This window comes from Neolamprologus brichardi, chromosome 7 (genome assembly GCF_056152115.1).
Source record: "Neolamprologus brichardi isolate AB-2024 chromosome 7, ASM5615211v1, whole genome shotgun sequence".
Taxonomy (NCBI): domain Eukaryota; kingdom Metazoa; phylum Chordata; class Actinopteri; order Cichliformes; family Cichlidae; genus Neolamprologus; species Neolamprologus brichardi.
This window is the reverse complement of record NC_142110.1, coordinates 63,226,269-63,247,963: the sequence shown is the minus strand read 5'-3', so window position 1 is coordinate 63,247,963 and position 21,695 is coordinate 63,226,269. Positions and strand designations below refer to the sequence as shown.

Below are 21,695 nucleotides of genomic sequence, written 5' to 3'. Positions count from 1 at the left end.
TGCCAAAGCATTGTTGTGCAGTGCACCAGTGCTAGCTGCGCCGAATTTTGAGCGTTTGAGTTTGATGCCAGCTCGTGTGGCGCAGGCGCTGTTCTTTTACAGGAAGATGGTCACGACGTAGATCATCCCATCTGTTACTTTTCAAAGAAGTTTAACAGACACCAGACCCATTATAGCACCATTGAAAAAGAAGCTCTTGCCTTACTCCTTGCTTTACAGCACTTTGAGGTCTATGTTGGGTCAAGTGTGTTGCCTGTGCAGGTGTTTACCGATCACAACCCACTAGTGTTTCTTTCCCAAATGCGCAACTCCAACCAAAGACTTATGCGCTGGTCCTTGTTGCTGCAAGATTTTAACTTGGAGATCAGTTACAAGAAAGGGAAAATGTGTTGGCTGATACTTTGTCTAGAGAACTTTCTCCTTGAATTAAACATTTTGGGGGTAATGTTAATTCTTGGGAAAGGGGGTGTTACGACTGTTGTCGTAATTTTAATATGTAAATTTGAGGTGCTCCTCCATGATTGGTGCATCCAGGGTGGACGGATCGTACCGATTGGCTAATGACCGGGAGACAGCGCATAAGAAGACACCGCCAGGGACTGCCAGGTCATTCATCCTCAGCCCAACCCAACCGGCAGACCGTGTGTTCACTGTTTAACTATGTTGGTTTAATGTAGGAGCATGTAGGGGTGGACCGCCTTTTTGTTTGATTCGTTTTCTCCTGTATTTGTTAGGTAGGGAGGAAAGTAATTGTCGTTTGGTTTAGTTCTTTTGACTAGGTAAGTTTTATTTACTCCTGAGATAGGCTGCCTTTTGTTTGTTGTTTTGGCCTTGGGTTCACCCCGAAGTTATAATTCGCTCCCTTCCTCTGTTTTTAAATTCACTCATTGTAAATAAATCACTGTCACAAAGTGTTAATTGTGTGATGTGCTGCTTGGGGTTGGACGGGGATGAATCACCCTTTATGTTGTGGTCTGGCCGCGCCTAGACGGGCCATAACAGTAGTTTGATGCAGTGTGTAATGAGAGCTTGATCTTCCATCACACTGTCCTGTATTGCTCTACTCTTATCTGAGTAAGAGGTCCTTCATAATCAGCATTTGTAAATACTCTTAAAATGGCCTGGTGTACCTCAAGGTTCCGTTCTGGTTCCCATTGTTTTTTTACTGTATTTGCTATCACTAGGACATGAAGCTTCTCAATACTTGGGACCACGTCTTTGCACCTTGGCATCATGTTTAAAACTCAGCTAAACAACTTCTGTGTTATTTTTTATTCTTTGCTTAAATTTGACTCATCTGTGTGACCATACATGTCAAACACATTGTTAATGCCAGCTTTTTTAAATTAAGATTTCTATCAATAAATGTGAGAAGCATAAGTCTGCCTCTTGCTTGCCATTGATCAATAACTTTAATTAATGTCTCCTTCCTGACTGACTCGTACACAGTTAGTTGCAAATCCTAAACTCTGGAACTGCCTCCCTCTCCCAATAAGGTCGTCTACTTCTACTAACAGTATTCAAATACCAGTACTTACCGTACTATTAGTAAAGAGCTAGTTAGTTACTAGAAGCTAGTGGTTATAGCTATTAAGCTAAAAATGTTAGCTTGTCAGTATGGACGTTTTTTACCTGATACACATACTCTGAAAAAGGAAAAGGCCTAAAATGAAGATAAATAAATTCACTAAAGTAAATAAGATCAACTCTTTTCAGTCTTGGTAACCCTTTTGTGACATGATGGTCAACATAAGATTAATAGCTGCATGTACAGAGTCACCAGTTAAATCTAATAAAAACTGCTGTACAGGTATGTTGGCATTGAAAAAAAAGTTAACATTTTAAAAGTTTTAAAAGCTTTTTTTCCCCTCCTCCATAAGTCAATAAGTTATACTTTTTCCAGCATGTTTGCAGTTATAGAATTCACCCATATATTTTAATTAAACTATTTGAGTGCCATTTGTTTTTCTGGCAAGATTCACTGAGAGGAGTTAACGAAAAATATTTTGTCATATTCAAAACAATTCTTTTGTATTCTTTTGATTTGCTTAAAATGACAAATTCTTCTAAATCTGAATGGTTTTGGTAGAGTCATGCAAATTACTCAAATTTACAAATCCACATCTTTTTATTGTTTAAATGAGTTATAGTAATAGTTTCAGTGTTTAATGTATAATGTTTATTTTATTTCATCACTTTGACCAAAAACAAATTTGATGTAGGAATTACCTTCTATCAGCACTCAGGTGCTTCTTGATGCTGTCATTTTTTAGTATTTTGAGTGAATCTCTTGAAAACAGTCACAGTTTGGATTCTGCGTTGTGAAGTTTACGTTTCAGAAGGCAATAAAAGTGTTTCTTTGTCTGATGTCAAAGGATTTGTGAAGTGTCCTCAGGCTGAATGTATTAAACATAGTGACTAAAACAAGCAAAACCGACACTCTGTCAGTGTGACCTGTGAAATATTAATATGCTGACCTAATCTCACCCCTCTCTACTCACTCACTTGTTACGTGTTGCTTAGCAACTATGCTTTACAGCTACAGCACCACATTAAGTTTATATTTCCAGATGAAAAAAAAAAAGTATTTAGCCTTTATTGTTCATCATTGTAGTAGTTTAACACTTGAACATTCATTATTTAAATGGCATGAAACAAAAATTTCATGTGTAAGAACTGTAATAATAATAAGGTCTAATCTTCGTAATACATATTTTGTGATTGGTCATTGAGATTTATTTCACTTTCTGCAGCAAATCAAGTCAGTGATAAGACAAACATTTAATTATATTCCAAAATATGCATATTTAATTATATTTATATTACAATACCTCTTGTGACACCCTGCAAAGGACGCCCTCTTTTCCTCTGCAGTCATTGGCTCTTTCACCGCGCTGTCGTGCCGGCTGTGCCTCGTGTCACGATGGCTATAACCGTGGCTTCCAGTCTCGGAGAGCGAGAATTCTCCGTAGCCTTTCCTCCGGGCCTTCTGGCGCAGTTTGTTCCTGTAGTGCTCAATGTCGGACTTCTGTTTAAGCCCACTATGGTTAGCCTGCAAATTCAAGTAATCAAATTATTATTTTTTATATATAAATATGTATATATACACACAATTGTTATTTTTACTTTTTTGGCCTTTCTTTTTAGTACTCACATCCAGATATTCAGACTATGAAACACACTCTAATCATGGGGTTTTCTAGTCTTATGTTAATAGACTGAGGGTGGATTTATCATGAGCCTGTGTGCTGCTGTTTGAGCTGCAGCAAGGTGCAGGCAGGTTGAGGCAGAATAAGAATGAGATGTGATAGGCTGACTGAGAGATTAGAGAGAGACAGAGGAATAGTGTTTGTAGCAACAACAGCTATATTCAGTAACAGTACAATTTGTCCCAGAGGAGATGTTATGTTACTACTACTATGGTGGAGGAGGGGTAGTTTAACAGAATGGAAAAGCACCTTTCTGAGTTGATGCACCTAAAGAGCTTGATGAACTACTTCTTCAATAACACCCATTAATATTTGTTCAATCAACTGAGTCGATTGATTTCAATTTGGATGCAGTCCAACATCATCAATCGTTTAAACAATGGTAGACGAAACGTGGTTACCAAATGCTGCACTTGTCTGTGTGACTCATGGTGTCCTACTTTTTACTCTGCCCTATTCTGTCACCACTTCCGAGTCCGGGAAAGCTTTGAAGACATGCGTGTAATGTTTATGTTTTCCAACTCACGTCCCCATTGACAACCACAGAATCTTGGCTGTGAGAAGAGGAAGAGGGATACGAGTAGGTTGGCTGGGCTGTCATGGGCTTGATAGTGATGAGACGCAGAGAGCCTGTATGGTCTTCATAGGGATCTGGAAAGACAAGAAAGCGCACAACTTGGTAATAAGCAAGAGTAGATCAGCTCAGTTCTCAAGGTAGAATAAATCAAAAATCAGCATTAACAGATGGATACAGAGGTTTACTAATGGAGCTACCTTTCATTTCTCGCATACTGTAAGCTTTATATTAAGCTTGGGTGGACTATTTTTGAACCAATGAATGATATGCCTGTTTCTTGTTTTAAACGCCTCACATCTACTTGCAACCTTATAGTTTGCTGTGACGTACAGATCAAGGAAGAAGTTTGTTTCAGGTTTGGTGAGGGAAATTTCTGTATTTATTACCCTGTCATGTAGCACTAATAAGCTGGTGTGTGTGTCTACATTGCACCCACAGAGTTTTTGAACTTACTAATGAAGCAAGCTCTTGTTAGCTAATACATTAGCACTATAGGATTTAATTTATATGATTTTGCTTGTGCTATGTTGGGTTTTTTTGGAGCCATAAGATGAATTTGATCAGTAATGCCTCTGTCAGTGCGCCCCAGGGCAGCTGTGGCTACAATGTAGCAATGTAGCTTGCCATTACCAGTGTGTGAATGGGTGTGTGAATGGGTGGATGACTGAATGTAGTGTAAAGCGCTTTGGGGTCCTTGGGACTGAGTAAAAGCGCTATACAAATACAGGCCATTTACCATTTAATGGGTTATCAGCTTTTCATTTTCCTACCTTCCGTTGTCTCATTGCTCACATGTACTTTCCTCCACTGTTTTCCACTCCAAAATAATTGCTTTTATCCTCTAATGTGAGATTTACTTGTTGCCATGGAAACTACAACTTTAATAAACAATAAATCCAATAAAAATTGAGTTTTGTCTCATGAAAAACATCCGCTGTATGTGACAGGTCCTCTGCTTCGCACAGTAACACAATCTCAGTATTTATGTGACTGTATGTTACAGCAGCGAGCAGCAGATGGATAGTGCTATGTTGCTTCACAGTGACTCACTGACTGACTGACATCATATGGCAGACTGCTTCTTTGTAGGGCTACGACAGTATGCCATTAACTCTGCTCCAAACCCACGATGTTACATTCGTCCCGGCACCAGCTTGGTCTGCTCTCATTCGCTGGTGAAACTGTTCAGCCTATCAGAGTGTGACAGCTCAGGTCAGGACAGGTGGCATCACAAGCAGCAGAGGGCTGTGAACCTGAATGGACACAGGTAACAATGTGTCGCAGCTAACGTGCACCCTGAACCATTTCACAGCAAATGGCAAACACTGTACTTGGTGTTTGAATTGAACACGTACATGGTTTCTGCCACAAAGGTTGTTACATCTGGTGAGTGCCATGGAGAGTGTGTGTGTGTGTGCATGTTTAGACATCTTTGTGAGGACCAAAAATTGGCATGCTATACTTTTGAGGACCAACAGTCACTTATGAGGACAAAATGCCCGTCCCCGAGTTGAGTTTGAAGACATTTTTGAGGCTCAAAACGTGGTTTTAGTGTCAGGGTTACAATTAGGTTATGGTTAGGCTGAGGGTTAGGATTAGGCATTCATATTTGATGGTTAGGGTTAAGGTAAGCGGCTAGGGAAAGCATTGTATAAATGAGATATCCTCACTAAGACATGAAAACGAGTATGTGTGTGTATGTGTGGCTGTGGGTGGGTGGCTGGTTGGCTGCATATGTGCACTCCTGCACTCAGAGAAGAGGCCAAAACGAGGGTGAAATTCTCAACTCTGGGACTAACAAAGGCTATTTTATATTATATTATTTTACAATAACTTTCACTATGAAGAAAAAGTAGCAACTCAATCATATTTATTTTCATACAGCACTGACTGGTTTGGTCTACGTAAATGGGAACATTACAAACTTGTAGGCTTTGCTTTTTTATTTTTCCTTATTAGGAAAAATTTCTACTTTCCTGTTGTGTCTGTTCCTTCATTTAAGTTAGCAGCAGCATGATGGCTGTGTTGTTGTTTTGCTTCCTCACAGCTAGACATTTCAGATCAACAAAGAAGGGTCCTTCTTCTCTTCTTCTTTTGTGGTTAAATTCATTTTAAAACATGTGGCTTCATTGACTGAATGTAGAAACTACATGTTGCATAATTTGAATAAACTACATTTTAGAGCCCCCGTTACTCAGTGTGTCTTCTGGTAAACAGTATGAGTCAGTCAACAATCTGCTGGTACTTTTGCCGTTTACTCCTTTATGTTTGCAGCAATGTTGGTTACTATTATGGAGATGATGTAACAGATGAACAATAAAGTTAGTATATCCATAGACTACATATAAAACCACCATCATGTTATCCATTAGTTTTGGGATTTGAACCCTGAGCATCTGAGGAACATTAAAAAGTTCATTTAGCTATACTGAGATCCGTGTTAGATGTCATCTGTTTCTCTTGAACAGTTGCTCTAAAATCATTCTAAAATGAAAAAAACGAAAACACTGTTTTTAGTCTCTTGTTGTGGAAGTTTAGTGTGCTAAATAAAAGAAGTCCCACTGTCTTTTGAGTGGTTTACTCTTGTAAGAAGGAATTCAGTCAGCGCAAGGCACTGATGGCACTGCCCTGAAGGATTCACCTGAACAATGGAACCAGGCCGTACTTATATGGAAAGCTGTATCTTCATATATAAGAAACTAATCTTCTACATGTCTCACATCTGACAGATTCATTTTGGCTCACACTTCTTTACAACATTGCTTCAGTTTATTGAAGTTTGCATGTATTTGTTCATCACAGCTCTCTTGACTGAACCACTGGAACACCTCAATTGTTTTTTTGGCCATTCTGTTGCAGAGTTGCTGCTGCACTTGGGGTCATTGTTTTGTTACACGACACAATCTGGACTAAGCTTTATCTTGAGTATACAGAGGAGTTCACAGTCGACTCAACTACAGCTCAACAAGCCCAAATCATCAGCCCTCCACCACTGTGCTCAACAGTAGCTATGAGGCATTTGTGCTGGAACGCTGTGGCACTGTGCATTATGGCCAAACATCTCCACTTTGTATCCCATCTGTACAAAGGACATTATGTTCCATCCATCCAGAAGTCTTTTGGTTTGTTCAAAATCAACTTTGCAATTCTAAGCTGTGTTGTTCTGTTGAGAAAGAAGATGCTTTTCCTGATAATGCTTCGAAACGAGACACACTTGTTCAGTCTTTTTCTAGTTTTTTTGCAAGGAACTTTAACTTTTAACATGCTAACTGAGGTCTGTGGAGTCTGAGATGTAGTTCTGGAGTGTTTGCATTTTCATTTCACTTTCACTGACTCTCGCAAGTAAAATTATAGGTGTAGTACAAATGCTCTTTAGCTAATGCTTTGACAAACTTTGTAAAACTTCCTGAAGATGTGTGACCCACTGCAGCAAGCAGGTGTTTTTATCATTTCTGTAGTATACCGGCATTATTCTCTCCCTTTTTTTTTCTGAAAACTCCATTCCTGTCCATCTCCAGCTCTCTGCAATCTCTAGTGAGAAAATGAAACAATTACTCATCTTCTTCTTGTCTCCTCTGGGTAAGCATTCATTCGCTCGCATAAACACTATTAATCACTTAAATTGCTGTGAACATTAGTTTGCTGATGCAAAAGAGATCTGAAAATCACAGTGTCCCAGAATGCCACTGAACAGCACCAACGTGGCAGGGTTACCAGTGATCAGAGCAATGTTTAGGCAATCAATTCGGAAACTGCAGCGCTGGAAAAAAAACTGGGCTGATAATCTGTTGAACAGTTCAAAGATGCAGCGCATTCACTGCCACTACTGATTACAGGTGATGTAGACCAAAAGGCACAGTCTATTATCTCATGTCTGACAAAATGTTTGTTTTTAATCCTGTGATGTCTGCTAATTTAACGCTAGTGAGGAATCTGTGCAGACAGTGAAATCATTCTGCAAACTATGTAATTTATATAATATTTTATAAATATGTTTTAGGTTTACAGGTTGCCAAATAGTGCAAGGGCTGACAAAAGCATTCATGCTTGCATCTTTGGACATTTTGCACCAGAGCCTCGAAGTTAGCTTAGCAGGTTCAACCCACAGCCTGTATATAAAAGATGGACTGACTACCAAGATGGCAACCATTAGTTATGAAATCTACATGTGGCGGGGCGTGGTCTGCAATGCCGCTGCAGGAGCGATGGACGCACCTGCAGCGGCATCTGCAATCACGCCTCGTCGGTTTGAAAATCTGCACTGGCTCCTGAGGGTTGTGTTGTTGTTGACGCAGTCGGGCTTTGAGCTGGAAAGTTGCAACCGACCGAGTGTGTTTGCAGCAGCTTAGTAAAAAGATGCGGAAAAGCATGTTCATGGAAACATCATCGAGTCTGCCGTGCAATGTTTACACTGCATTTGGAGACTTCAACATTTGCCTTGCTTGTCCCATGTTGACGTTTTTGGACCATAAGTGAAACTAGTTGGATGGACGGGTGAAGTCCTAAACCATACAAGGCTATTTAGCTTCATCAAGATGCATCCATAAGCAATATGCTACAGCACATATATATTTATTAATTAATATTAAGTAAAAGACTAATAAAATAGATAATTCCATTAAAATGCTAAAAAGGGACTAAAAGGGCAAACACAGTTGAGAAGTCCATTGCAGTGGAGTGGTCCAAATTACCAGAAGTGAGCCTATCTATGGAAAACTACAACGTTTTTTATTGTCACAACCTGCTAACGTGCTTTTTAAAGCTTTATTAGGAGAACTGTCATTTACTTCAGCAGCGGAGATTGTCATATGGCTTCTTTAAAATGACACAGTACCTGCCAGCTACTTTGTTGAATTAATGATGGAGAACATTTCAAAAGGCTCAAAGATGATGCAGTAGAAAAGAGACAGTCTTTTTTCATTTCACATGTTCTGTTTAAACTGGGCACCACCATTACTCATACCAGGAGTTCACTTGAAGTTGCGCCATCATGCTAGAACCGGCTATTGTAGCCTCGGGCAATGACGATAAGACCACAGAAGGTGGTAAGCTCATTTTTTTTTATGACGCCTCAGTTTTTGTCATTTCTAGATTTGACTTGAGTGCTAACTGACACTGACTCAAGAGTCTGGATAGATTTAGCCAAAGAGTGATTATAGAGAAAAATGTTAGTAGCTTCTTGGTCCGAAAAGGGGAAGTGAAATAGCTATTGGAGGACATCATAGTGGCTGGATTCATTTTTCATAGATGTACCCAAATGTAAAAGTGTGTGTATGACAGATTTAGCACAGCTCCCACAGAATAACAGGGGCTTTGTGTATAGTGTTGCTCACATATACCATGTTTACTCCCAACACAAGCACACCTATGCCAATTTTGTTTTGTGTTGTTTTGCTGTTATATCAACTTTAAAGTTACTTAATTTTTTTCTTGAATTCAACTCAGTTCAATTCAATTTTTCTTATGAAGCACCAAACCACAACTACAGTTGCCTCAAGCTGCTTAAAGTGAACTTAATAATGTGAAGTACCTGTTTGTCATCATCATGGACCAGTCTCCTCCTTTTACGACCTTTTTTAACAAATGCTTTTAAATTAATAATGCATTCTTCATAATTAGTCATCAACAGTCTGTCTAATTGATGTAGTAGTGTGAAAAATATCAGAATCGGCATAAAATGGTAGAACACAACATGGAAATCAAGATGTCCTTATAATCAAGTGTCGATAACATATCAATAAACTAAGCTACAGCATGTGATCGCAGATTTTAGACTACATCAGGTCCGTTCTTTAACAAAAAAAAAAAAGAAATGTGACTCTTGATTACAAGTAACCTTCTCATTTTAATAGTAATTTAATTATAACTTGGCATTTAAGTAGTCATACCCTGTGTGTGTTTTTAATATTGCACTCTGTGTGAGTGCAATATCTAAAAGCTCATTTAAAATGATGGAGAGGACAGGCATCAAGGATTAACAAGTAACTTTCCTACAGCATAGAACATATGCAGTGGGTTGTACAGACTTGAATAACACCTAAGGTGACACTACGCTGTCAGAACTGTTTCCACCCACTTCCTTGTCTTTCTCTGTGGTTCTGCTCCAAAGTAAGTTGATGCAACGCTTAAGGAATATGTACTCGCTTTTATCTCCATGCAGCATTCGGAGTGAGGTAAGCCGATTGAAAACAGCCTAAATAGCAACACGTGAATGCTTCATGTGTCTTCGAACTGATCTAATATCCCAGTTTCCATATGAGCGGACATGTGACAATATCTGATGAGCACATGTGTCGTCCCTGATAGTTACATGATGCTGTAGCAGGCTGACTCATTGTAAGCATGAGTGCGTTTGCGCTTCATTAGCTCACAATAATTATCCTTGGGTAAAAACATCATTGCATGAGTGTGTGTGTGGATGTGTGTGTCAGTTTTTTGGTGATCTGCACTTGTTTATTAGCAATGAAAGACTTTGTGATGGGCACAAACATAAGGAGAGGCAGATTTTTTTCCATCTATCCATCCATCTGTCTTTGTATATGTCCTTCTCCTAATACCTTCCCTTCTTCCTCCTTCACTGGAATCATCTCATTCTTTGTCTACCTTCTTAACCCCCTTCCTCCTCATCTCTCTTTCCTTCCTCCTCCTCACCGTTGGTGCCCCTCTTGTGTAGCTCCTCCTTGCCGTTCTTGCTGCTGCTGCCAGTCGCAGTCCTCCGGGCCGAGGAGCTCTTGCTGGTGTTCAGCTTCCCGGAGCCGTTACTCGACACCGAGCCATCCTCATCACTTGGCAACCTCCTGTAGTAGCCATGGCAACAGAAAGGAGGCGAAGGGAGAGAGGAAAAGGGAGGGGCGGAGAGGGTTGTGAGTGTGTACACAAACAGGGCATCATCTCACAGTTATTACTGCCAACACACTATTTAAAAAAATGTTAATGGCTCATTACAAAAAAGAAAAAAAACCCAAAAGTGCTTTACAAGCCAAAAACATGTGGTGTGGTGTTTGTATGCGAGTGTGCGCATTTTATGACAATCCTGGAGGTAAACCAGCAGATTTGGAAGTTTATATGCAATTTAATTTGTCCTGGAAATGCCAAAAAAAGAGAAAAAATGTAAAAGCTTGGCTGTAAGGACTTTTCAAGTGGCATTGTTTAACTATAAGTGACATCATTAGTCACAAAGACAGAGATGTCTAAAACATTATTAAAATCTGTAGCAGCAACTTGATCTGAAAGCTGAAGATTAGCATTGTCACACATCGTGCTACCTGCCAATTGTCAACACCACTGACTCAACTTTTGTCTCATCTTGAGCTAATCACTTGTCATCACCAAATTATATAATTGTCATAAAAGTTTGAGTCCCCAACTTTTTCTTTGCGCTTCAGCTCATTCTGTCAATTTTCTAGGATTCGTAGAGCAGTTTTATCCTTATACCATGAACTCACTCGTGCAGGTGCTTTAACTATAAACCGATTACATACAGCTTGTGGTTCTTGTATTTTTATATTGTTATGGTTATTTTATTGTTAATAGCCATGAGACTGCTTTTTAGCTCATTCATTAGATTGTTAATTATGTACGTTTAGAACAAGCTAGCTAATTTTTGGAAAAATATACAAAGCTATGTTGACACCACTGAGAAGAAGAGGTCATCTAAGGCTACGTTCACACTGCAGGTCTTAATGCTCAATTCCGATTTTTTGATCAAATCCAATTTTTTTGTCTGCTCGTTCACACTACAAATAAAATGCGACAGCAAACGCACTCTAGTGTGAACGCTCAAAGTGGCCGGCATGCGCAAAAGAAGATGTCACACACAACGCGCTCTGTTTAGACCCAGAGCAAACAAAATTGTTTGACAGATGGCCCTTAATATAAAGACTTCGGACTTCACGTTTCCCAATTTTTGCTTTAAGTTATTTTGTTATTTACATAATAATGTAGATAACCTAATAATGATCCTTATTGCTGTTTTAGAGGAGCGGTGCTTCAAAGGATAGTTGCAGATTTCTGTCAGAATCTGCAGATTATACAGAACAAATAAAATGTTCACGTTTCTCCAACGTTGTCTTCCCAACAGTTTCACCGGATGGCCAGGAAGCGTTCACGATGTCTTCTCTGGAGCTGATAATTGGCGTCTGTCTTGTGTCAGTGACGTAAAAGACGGATTTAATGCGACTTGACCGTTCAAACAGCAGTCGCTTTCTGAAACATCGGATATGTATCGGATTCAGTACCACATACGAAAGTGACCCAGATCGGATTGGAAAATATCGGATTTGTGCCGTTCACACTGTCACACCATGATCGGATATGGGTCGCATAGGGTCAAAAAAAATTGGATTTGATGCGCTTTCGCCTGCAGTGTGAACGTAGCCTAACAGCAATAGACATAACCTGAATAATGGACAATATTGTCCCTGATGACAGGGTCAAAGGGGACTGGAGCTACAGGATACTCCCTGGGCAGAACACCACTGTCACAGACAACCATTCACATCTACAGATAACTAAGAACTAATGAACCTAACATGCATGTCTAACATGAATGTGACACCAGGAGAAGACATGAACTCCACACAGAAAGGCTCCAGCCTGCTGGCGGATTCGAACCCACTGTGCTGCCCGGATAAGCCATTAAGTGAAAGGATGACTGATGGCATATGACATCACATCAGCAAATAAGATAACATTATAGATATACAAGCCTGATCATTTAGAGTCAAATTAATGTCATAGCATTTTTTTTAAATGATGATTTATTTCTTATCTTATCTTGTGCACCAAAACTAATAACACTCCTGACTCCTGGCATTTTCATGCCGGCTTCCACACCTGATAATCAGCAGTTACAGTAGCTTGACCTATGTGATGTTAGCAGCTAACTAGACAAATTACATCACCTTTTACTGTTGTACTGTGTCATACAGTGTTTGTGCTTTTAGAGATGGTGATCACACTTGTACTGAATGCATCTTGTAAAAACAACGCATGCAACATTAAAGAAATGCAGGGCAAATGTGAAGGACAAGCAGAACAATGGCATGCTGATTTTTTGGGATAGCCTGGCTTCCGGCCAGGGACCTTGATGGGAAACAGCCCAGCATGCGTATATTTCCCACTCAAAGAGTCATTTCCCTTTACTTCAGAGGAAATTATATTGATGACATTTATTTCCTGTTATAGCAGCAACCTCCAGGCTTTATCATAACCTTAAACCAAGTAGTGATCTACATTATAGCGACTTGCTTTTGTCCCCAAAAGGTAACATCAAGTCAGTGTATTAAACACCTTTATGTCCTTTATGTCCAGTGTGTGTGTGTGTGTGTGAAATAAACTCATGCATAAACATGTACGAATCCAAAAATAGCACTTAGTCAGTTCAATCTATATACCAAGCACACACATGTGCAGAGTACACAAACACCCATGCGCACAGCCTTGAGGCATGTAAGACACAGCAGCTACACAACGTGACAGGCCGGTCTACAGGTGGTGTGAGATGCACAAATCAGCCGGAGCCGACATTACAGAACCACAGGCGAGGCTAACACTGTGAACACAAACACGTACACACATACACACACACACACACACACACACACACACACACACACACACACACACACACACACACAATGCAGCCAGTGCTGTGTCCGGTGACTGGCCAAGTCAAAGTAAAAGTCATGTGGAATCAGGCAAAGAGCCGCTGGGATGGAAGGAGAAATACAGTGTGTGTTCCACATAAATCTGTGAAGGCCAGAGGGAGGAGCAGCCGAATCAATAATCACACTACTGGAGACTAGCGTTCATCTCCCTGCCGCTCTTTGTGCCTCACAAACTGCAGCTCTCTGGAGACTGAAGTGAGCAGAATAAATGCTGCCCCATGAACCCATCCTACAGCGTTGGCCCATGGTTAGCATGCAGACTGCGTCTTCCTCCTTCCTCACACCAGAGCATGTTCAGCGGGTAAAATAATCACCGCCGTTGTTTCTCACATTGTTTCAATTTCTTTATGTTTTAAACGAAGAACCATTTTGAAATGAAGCAGAAAATGATCACATCACTCTGCTCGTGTCAACACAATGACGCAATCACACAAAAAAAGCTGACTGCAATTTAGTCACTGCTGAAGACAAACGGTTATATTACAAAGCTGCTGGAGTAAAATATATATTCTTAAAACACAAACATGTGGCACCTGTTCCACTGCTCATTAGCACAAATAACTATAATATACAGCAAACAATAATATTAAGGGAACTGTTGAATTCAAATACAAGACAAATACTATTATTTACTCTCAGACATCATACAGAGCCAAGAAAAAGAAAAATCTGACATGGCCTGCTTAGTATTTAACAAAAATTCTTAGGCATAGGCATCCATAGATGGTAGTCTATCTGTCAATCTGCTGTTTTGTGATGGGTGGGAACAACATCATCTACCCAAATCTACCCACTTGTGATACCACAACCAGTTAGGGCCGAGGGCAGCGTCAATGAATTTGAAATGCACGCACAAAATAAAAAGCCCAAACTGGAACGCAGTGCAAACTAATTTCAATAACATGTATACTGCTTAGCAATGCAAAGTCATTTGAAAATGACAATCATGCAACTTTTCATCTAATTCAAGTCGGAAACGGTCATTTCACAGTAAACGTCTGGTTGTAGGTGTACAGCGTGTTTATGAAGGAGCGAGTGATTCGAGTCTTGTTTCTTCTTATCTACCTTTTTCCTTTATGATAAAGCACAGCACCTGGTTCTGCCTGCACACAGACCACAAAGCACAACAATAAATGCATTCTTGCTTGTTGTTTGGGTTTGAAATCCATTGCACCCCACATTGCATCAGTTAGACAGTGAGAAATGTAACTAGTGTGCGCCCAGGTGGTAGAATACCTTCTTTGAGAATGTGTGTGCCGGTTGGTAAAGCTGATTATCGAACTATGCCAGCGCTTCCAGTCCTTTACACCGTCATCACCGTCACGCAGAACGGCTCCCTCTCGCTTGGCTACAGCCAGGGTTATAAATATACATGTGTTTATCATCCTCGAGAGGCAAAGCACAACTAATCCCACCTCCATTCATTTTCATCTAGTGGTGTATAAATGAGAGGCTCTGTCTTATGTGCGTTTCTGCATTTGCATTAATGTGAGAGGAGGCATGATGCATCTCATTTATGACTCCCGAACTTCCTCAAAGGAAAGCTGTCGCAATTGACTGTGGGCGCGGGTGTGGGTGTCGCTCGTAGTAGAGAAATCTTTGGGGACGGAAACGTTTACAAAAAGAACAGTTTTCATATTTCGTTCTAAATCTTTTCAGTGTTTATGCATAGAACAGATTATGTCATAAGTCTAGTGAAATCTAGCGGGAATAAGACCCTTTGGTACATTTTGGGAAATGTGTTTAAATGGCAGGATTCCGGCAGATGTTTGCAAATCACTTTCATCGTTCATGCGTGAAAAGCAGGGACAATAACAAGGAAGATTAGAAACAAAAAAAAGACAGAAAATATATGGGGAAGAGACTTCATTTATTACCAAATAAAGACAAGCTGCGTAAAACATGGAGATTAGCAGCAGATAGATGCAACTTTCATTTTCTAACATGATTCATTCTGATTGAAATCACAGAAATACAATCAAACACTCAAATGTCTAATCCTCAGTAGTAGCCCAGTGGCTGTGGGGACAAATGACCATCTGTTTAGCCATGTGTTTGGGTCATTACATGGATTTCATTCGTTTTTCACTGAGAGCAGATTGTGTCTGATCAGTTTGTCTCTTCCCATGAGCTCACATTTCCAAAATCACCATAAATCTAATACACAATATTTCGCTCAACTTTTAATAAATGTAGAAATAACATTTTACTAGAGCCAAACTTCAGAGCTTTAATCCAAAATAGTGCCCAACTTTTCAAAACGGGCTCGTTGCGGCTTGTTTGTGATGGTTTTTAGTGACGTCTTTGAGTTTTGGTTCTTGTTTTCATTGTTATTCTAGTGGTGTTGAGTTTTTGTCTGCCCAGCGTTTCCCGTGTTCCTTCTGTCTCGTCTGTCTGCTTTCTGTGTGGCATGTTTACTGTGAGTCTTGTCGCCTCCATGTTAAACAAGGTTTTTGTTTGTTTCCTGTTTGACTTTGATAGGTTTCTTCTGGCTGCTTTGTTTTGTGATTTTTCTAGCTTGCATATTCTCCAGTTTTTAATTATATTCTTTGTGTTTGTATGGTCACGTTTGTGCTCTGCTGTGATTTGTTAGTCAAACAGGCATGCACTCAAAACATTTTTTAGGGTGTGGAGACCAGTCAGTGAGCCAATGGCAAATTTCTGATCTCTAATTAATAGTGTGTATTTCCAGACTGGTTGGGGAGGTGTAGATATGTTGATGCAGCAAAAGCATGCTTGCAAATGCTAGCAGGTTGCTGTTGTTCCTCAGAGTTTATATGGAAAACGCTGAATGTCAGAAAAAATACTCAACAAGTAGTTGTGAAAAGTGCGATCAAAACTGGAAATTTATTCCTATAAAAGTTTCACCTTTTGAAATGTATTGTTTGAAGTGGTAAGATAGAACTTTTACTGTGAAGGTGCATGCTATCCGTTTTCATTTTGTGCGAACATTTTTCATGTTTTATCTACAGCTTGAAGAGTAAAAAGGCTAAAAAGCCTGCAGCTTTCATGCAAACTACAGGCGACTGCAGCACTTTGCAAGGGATCTCACGGGGAGCTTTTTGGTGCAGAACCCAACTTGCAAATCATTTCGCCGGGCAGTGAGCTGACCTGTGAGAAGGTGTGAGGAGGTCGCTAACTGGTCTCTAGGCCTGTGTGACTGAGGCCTTATGCTTTTGCAATGTTTTTTCTTTTACAGACGTGGATCATAGCGACAGGCTTCAGCTGCAGTTTCTGAGACAAACTTTTTAATTAACAGTGAACTTCCTCCTGATCTCACTGGGTACAGATGCATTTTTTTTTTACTTTGTTGCTCCCCAACTTTTGAAATCAGTCTATGATTCATGCCACATGCCAAAACATGATCCAAATCTTTCAAACCTGACACTACGCTTTAAACAATACACTCCCCAGTGTGTAGAAGACTGGAGGAAATTCACTTAAGCTTGCACGGATTCTATTTTTTTAATATTAGTAGTATTTTTTGGAGACATTTAGTTGCAGATAATTATCTGTGAACGACCTAATGAACCCACATTAGTGCAGCAGGAAGCCATCGGACTCATGTCATCAGCGTATTTAAAAATATGAGAAGAGGCTTGACATTCATTAGTGTAGAGTTTGTATAAAATCCAGTACTGGCCATTTTCGCTAATGAGAGGACACGGTGTCTCTGCTCACTAAAACGACAATGAAATTATTCATCCAAAAAATGTTATTTAAATGTTACTGTGGCGTGCGTGTGGTCTCTGGCCAGCTGCAGAGGAGGGGTGACACAGTGAGCTCCCGGGGCGGCGCAGGGGCGGGGTCAACAGGTGTGCTGGGTTCTGACATTGATTGTGTGTCTTTTTATGTTGGCAGTGACAGTCGGAGAGGGGGCGGACGTGACAGCACAAAGAGAGCGGGAGTGGCTGTGAATGAAACCACAACTCCAAATAAAAGTTTTGCTGTCAAAATAATCGCTCCGGCGTATGTTTATTGGGTCAAACGCTACAGTTACTTAAACAGATGACTTTGGGTTTGTACTCTCTCCAGTGTAGACACCAATCCCAACACAAAAAGAGCCTCAGTAACTATAAAAAAATAAAAATTGCTGCTGCGAAGCCATCTCTGATATCTATAAAGAAATGTATATGATATTCGTATGTTTCAGTGAGACTAGCTGTGCGTAAGACACCTCCACCCCCACCACCTGTACGGTTGGCGATCCGATCCCAGGCTGGAAATAGTCCCAAAGTATCCACTGAACCCCAGATTGCTCCTAGTGTGTGCATCATGTGAATGTTAGATAGAAAAACTGTAGAAAAAAAGTGCGTTTATGAATGTTTGTGTCGATAGATAGTTTTGGGTTTTTGTTACTAACGAAATATCTGAAGGAATTATGAATTCATACCACCACTCAGTTCTTGTAGGAAACTTAATTATCTTTGCGCCTCAAACAAACACAGTGGTGAAATCTCAGGCAGCAGATTCCCCTTTGATGCCATGAGCTTGATGGCAAACTGATAACCAGACAAATCAAAGACAAATGAAAACTTTCTAGTTTTCAGACTCGGTAACATGTATAAACTCCTAAAAAATCATCATAAAACACTGATTTGTGTAACAAGTTATAACTATGCACAACTTTTTAAATTTGAAGATAATCAAAAATCTCTTTGAAACACATTTGAGCTTTGAAAAAATACTAAAATGAAGCCTGTTTGTTTTTTGACTCAGCAGGGATGATTTTAAATAGGAGAAGCTGAGAATATTTTATATTGAAAGCCATATGGAATCCTAGAGTGCCTTATATTGCATTATATGTTGACATTTCCCCATAAACTGACGTAGAAAAGGTACAAAATGGTGCGTAACATTTGACAAGAATGCAGGAAATGAAACGTCTGATGCTTGCAATAATCGGGGGTGTCTGGCCCTCTATTTTTCCACTCATCGCTGCTCAGAAAACTACGCCAATGACTGTAAAGTTCACAAAAAAAAATAGGATTGTGCATTCGTATTATATCACACCCATTATCAGTCAGTAACTGTATTAAGCACCACAACAGTCTATCCTACCTTTCCTAAACACATGTTATGTATATTCTTACATATAAAGTATAATGAGAGATATTGATTTTGTGGATTATCTGTATTTTTTATTTTAAACTCGTTTATTAATTTCTGACTTTGAAACACACCGGTGTGTCTACTGGTGTGTCTTTTCACAGTGTGGTCCAGCAGCCCTATAATGAGTCATTTAAACAGGTGATACCCCGTCCCACGCTGTTTACAGCAGATCTTGCTCATCGGTAGATGAAAGGCACAGTCGTTTAAATGTATTTCCTGTGAATTTACACAAATCTTTTGTGTCACATCATGTGTCAGATAGGTGTTAAGCTGTTAACGGTTGAAAATTACTGGAGCAATTATTTATTCACACTTAAATGGGATCATCTGTATTTGTATAGCAACACACCTAACACCACTATTAGACTCAGCGCTCTCAACTTCAGCCTAGTACATCACTCCATCCGGTGTTTTGGCTGCAAACAGAAGCAGCTTCCCTTCTTTTGTCTACAAACAGCCTTTCGTTAACATTGGACTTATCTTAGAATCGTGTCAATCTGTCAGACTGTGCACTGCTTACTCTGGGCTTCTCTCTGGCTTAACTGCGATGCGCAAACAAGCACTGATGTCTGGACTTGCTGAAAAGCTCTGGTTTTGTCACCGCCTTGTTCACTGACTGAAACAGATGCTCGAGAACTTTGTTCTTCCCCTTCACAAGGCTTCCAGCTGGGAGCAGCATGTCGGATCAGCTCGCTATCTCAGCACTGTACCTGTGTTCAATCACAGCTTATAGTGATGTATGAACAAGGGAGAGCTTTCCTTTACATCCACATCTATAATGAATTATGCACAATGATGGCAGCAGTGTGACATAAGACACCTCTACTGGGTTTTGGTCCGTGCAAGGGTCAGACTACATTTTTGTGTTAACGACACCCAACACCCAAAAGCAAACCGTCAAGCTCAAATTTCTCTGAGCCAACTGCTGCTGTTGTTGGACATAAAACAATGTTTTAAAACAAACAGTACAGCTGAGGGTGTGTTACCCTCTCTGCATCACAGCTGATCTAGCCTAATTCATACCTAGTAGATGCATATCAGCTGAATGGGCAACACAATATTACGTGACAAAATTTGTATTCTTAGAACTTCTTTATGTAAATTTGAGTCACCAGGACTTTTGAAGTTTCATGTGTGTTAGTGATGTGCGGATCCGTCCTGAAATATCGATTCCTCCGATACCAATCATTTATGTTGTAGAATCGATTCTCACCTTAAAATATCGATATTTTAGTAATTTAGGGTAAATTTGTAGTATCATTAACAGGAACACAGTGGAAAGAAACTATAACATTCAGATTGTCTACATTCAAAGGAACTACTTCCTCTTCCGCCTTTCATAGTCATGTGCAAAATACGGCTGTATAAATGTCTCGCGGCCCTTTGGCGTGCGCACTCACAACGATGGCTGAGCGTAATTGGAGTCATGTGCAGACGTATTTTACCTCCACAAACAGACGTCTCAGCTGCTGGAATTGGCTGGGCCGCGCTATGAATTCTGCGATATGGTTTTTCAATTTTGTTGTCCGGGTGGAAAATCGGGAGAAATTCGGGAGAATGGTGGCTCCGGGAGATTTTCAGGAGGGGCACTGAAATTCGGGTTTCTCCCGGAAAAATCGGGAGGGTTGGCATGTATGGTTGTGGCAAGATTAACCTTGTCAAACATCTCAGAGTAAATCATATCACAGAATATGACGAGCTTATGTTGAGGCAAACTGAAGAGGAGGAGAGGGACAGGTGCTGCTAGGGCGAGACAGACGTCTCTCACGGAGTCCTTTAGTGCTGCAGGCAGGCAAGGTGTTTTTTTTATTTCTATATGATGAACTCTGCATTATTAAGTGATAAGAACAAGAAATCTGATGTCCTGTAATCATTATGATGCTATAATTTGAGATACAATAAATAAAACAAGTATTGGAATCTGATCAGTATCGTCGATACCACCCTGAATATTACTTGGTATCAGTGGTATCGCACATCACTAATGTGTGTTTATGGTTTCCAGATTCTTCTGTGGGGACGAGTCGCCCTGGCAACCAACCAGCAGACATTTAAACCCAAACCATGATCAATACCTGACCCTAATCAAATCAATTTTATTGTCTAAACCTCACCAAATATGTTTTTTAAATGAATAATATATCAAAAATAACACAAATGAAGTCTGTGAGGTCTATTTGGGTGAACATTTTTCATTTAATACTTGAAATTTTGCCATTAGAACTTGAGTTCAGTCCACATAAAAAAAAATTAATGATATTGTGGAGGTATGTAATATATAATTAATGTTTTATCCAAATTGTAGCATATGTCTGTGCATGTCTCTGTTTAGGTTTGGTAGGTAACACTAAATGATCACACCAAAATAAAGATTTTTGTGCTACTTGTCTTCATGATTAAAAAACCTAAAACTAAAACTAAAAAAACAGATGCAATGATAAAGCACAATAATGCTAACATCCAAATCATTTATATAAGGTCAGTTTTCCCAGTACATTAAAGCAGATGAGTCAGTAACTTTCTTACCCTCCTTTGTGTATGTCAGCAGACGGAGGCCTCTTATTGGCAGTCCCATCCTGGTGCACCTTCTTATCCAGTGACAGCGACAATGGAGCGTCTCGCACAGGCAGCCCCAACACCAGCGTCTCCTTAGTAACAGAGACTGCCTCATCGCCAGTTCGACCCATGTGCTTCTTGGCATAGTCGAAGCCCTGGACAGGCTGTTGGGGGGAAAAGGACGACACATAATGTTTGAATTTGCACAGTCAAAGCTAATCCAGCTTTTAGCACAATCCAGTCAGGAGTTTTTGGATTGATGGACCAAAAGCAACTTGAGACATGAAAACAAACATCGACTGTAGAGCACATGCAAAGACATCAAAAAAGGCAATGCAACCGTTTCTGATATGCTGTACATGGCAGACGCTGATGTGAGGGAAATATTGGAAGTCAGTTTACTTTAAAACTCACAAAAAATGAACAATGAACAATATATCAGCCACAGAATGTGCAGATCTTGCATGAATGAAAAGAGCACTTGACACCAAAAGAATAACTGAAGAATCAAAAGCGCGAGTTCTTGCAGAATTTAACATCAGAGTTTCCCATTTACATTATTGGTAAGCTAGT

At 39.9% G+C, this 21,695-nt stretch overlaps 1 protein-coding gene across 5 annotated transcripts in view; it reads right to left on the bottom strand.

Moving 5' to 3' along the window:
* Positions 1 to 21,695, bottom strand: part of kiaa1549la (KIAA1549-like a) — a 128,258-nt gene that overhangs the window by 24,698 nt on the left and 81,865 nt on the right. For all 5 annotated transcript variants that reach the window (XM_087844089.1, XM_087844090.1, XM_087844092.1 and 2 more), the window contains 4 exons: positions 21,093 to 21,286; positions 10,438 to 10,583; positions 3,736 to 3,860; positions 2,832 to 3,052 (listed from right to left, as the gene is read on the bottom strand). In XM_087844089.1, coding sequence (XP_087700215.1) covers positions 2,832 to 3,052; positions 3,736 to 3,860; positions 10,438 to 10,583; positions 21,093 to 21,286 — 686 coding nt within the window. The remainder of the gene's footprint in view (positions 1 to 2,831; positions 3,053 to 3,735; positions 3,861 to 10,437; positions 10,584 to 21,092; positions 21,287 to 21,695) is intronic.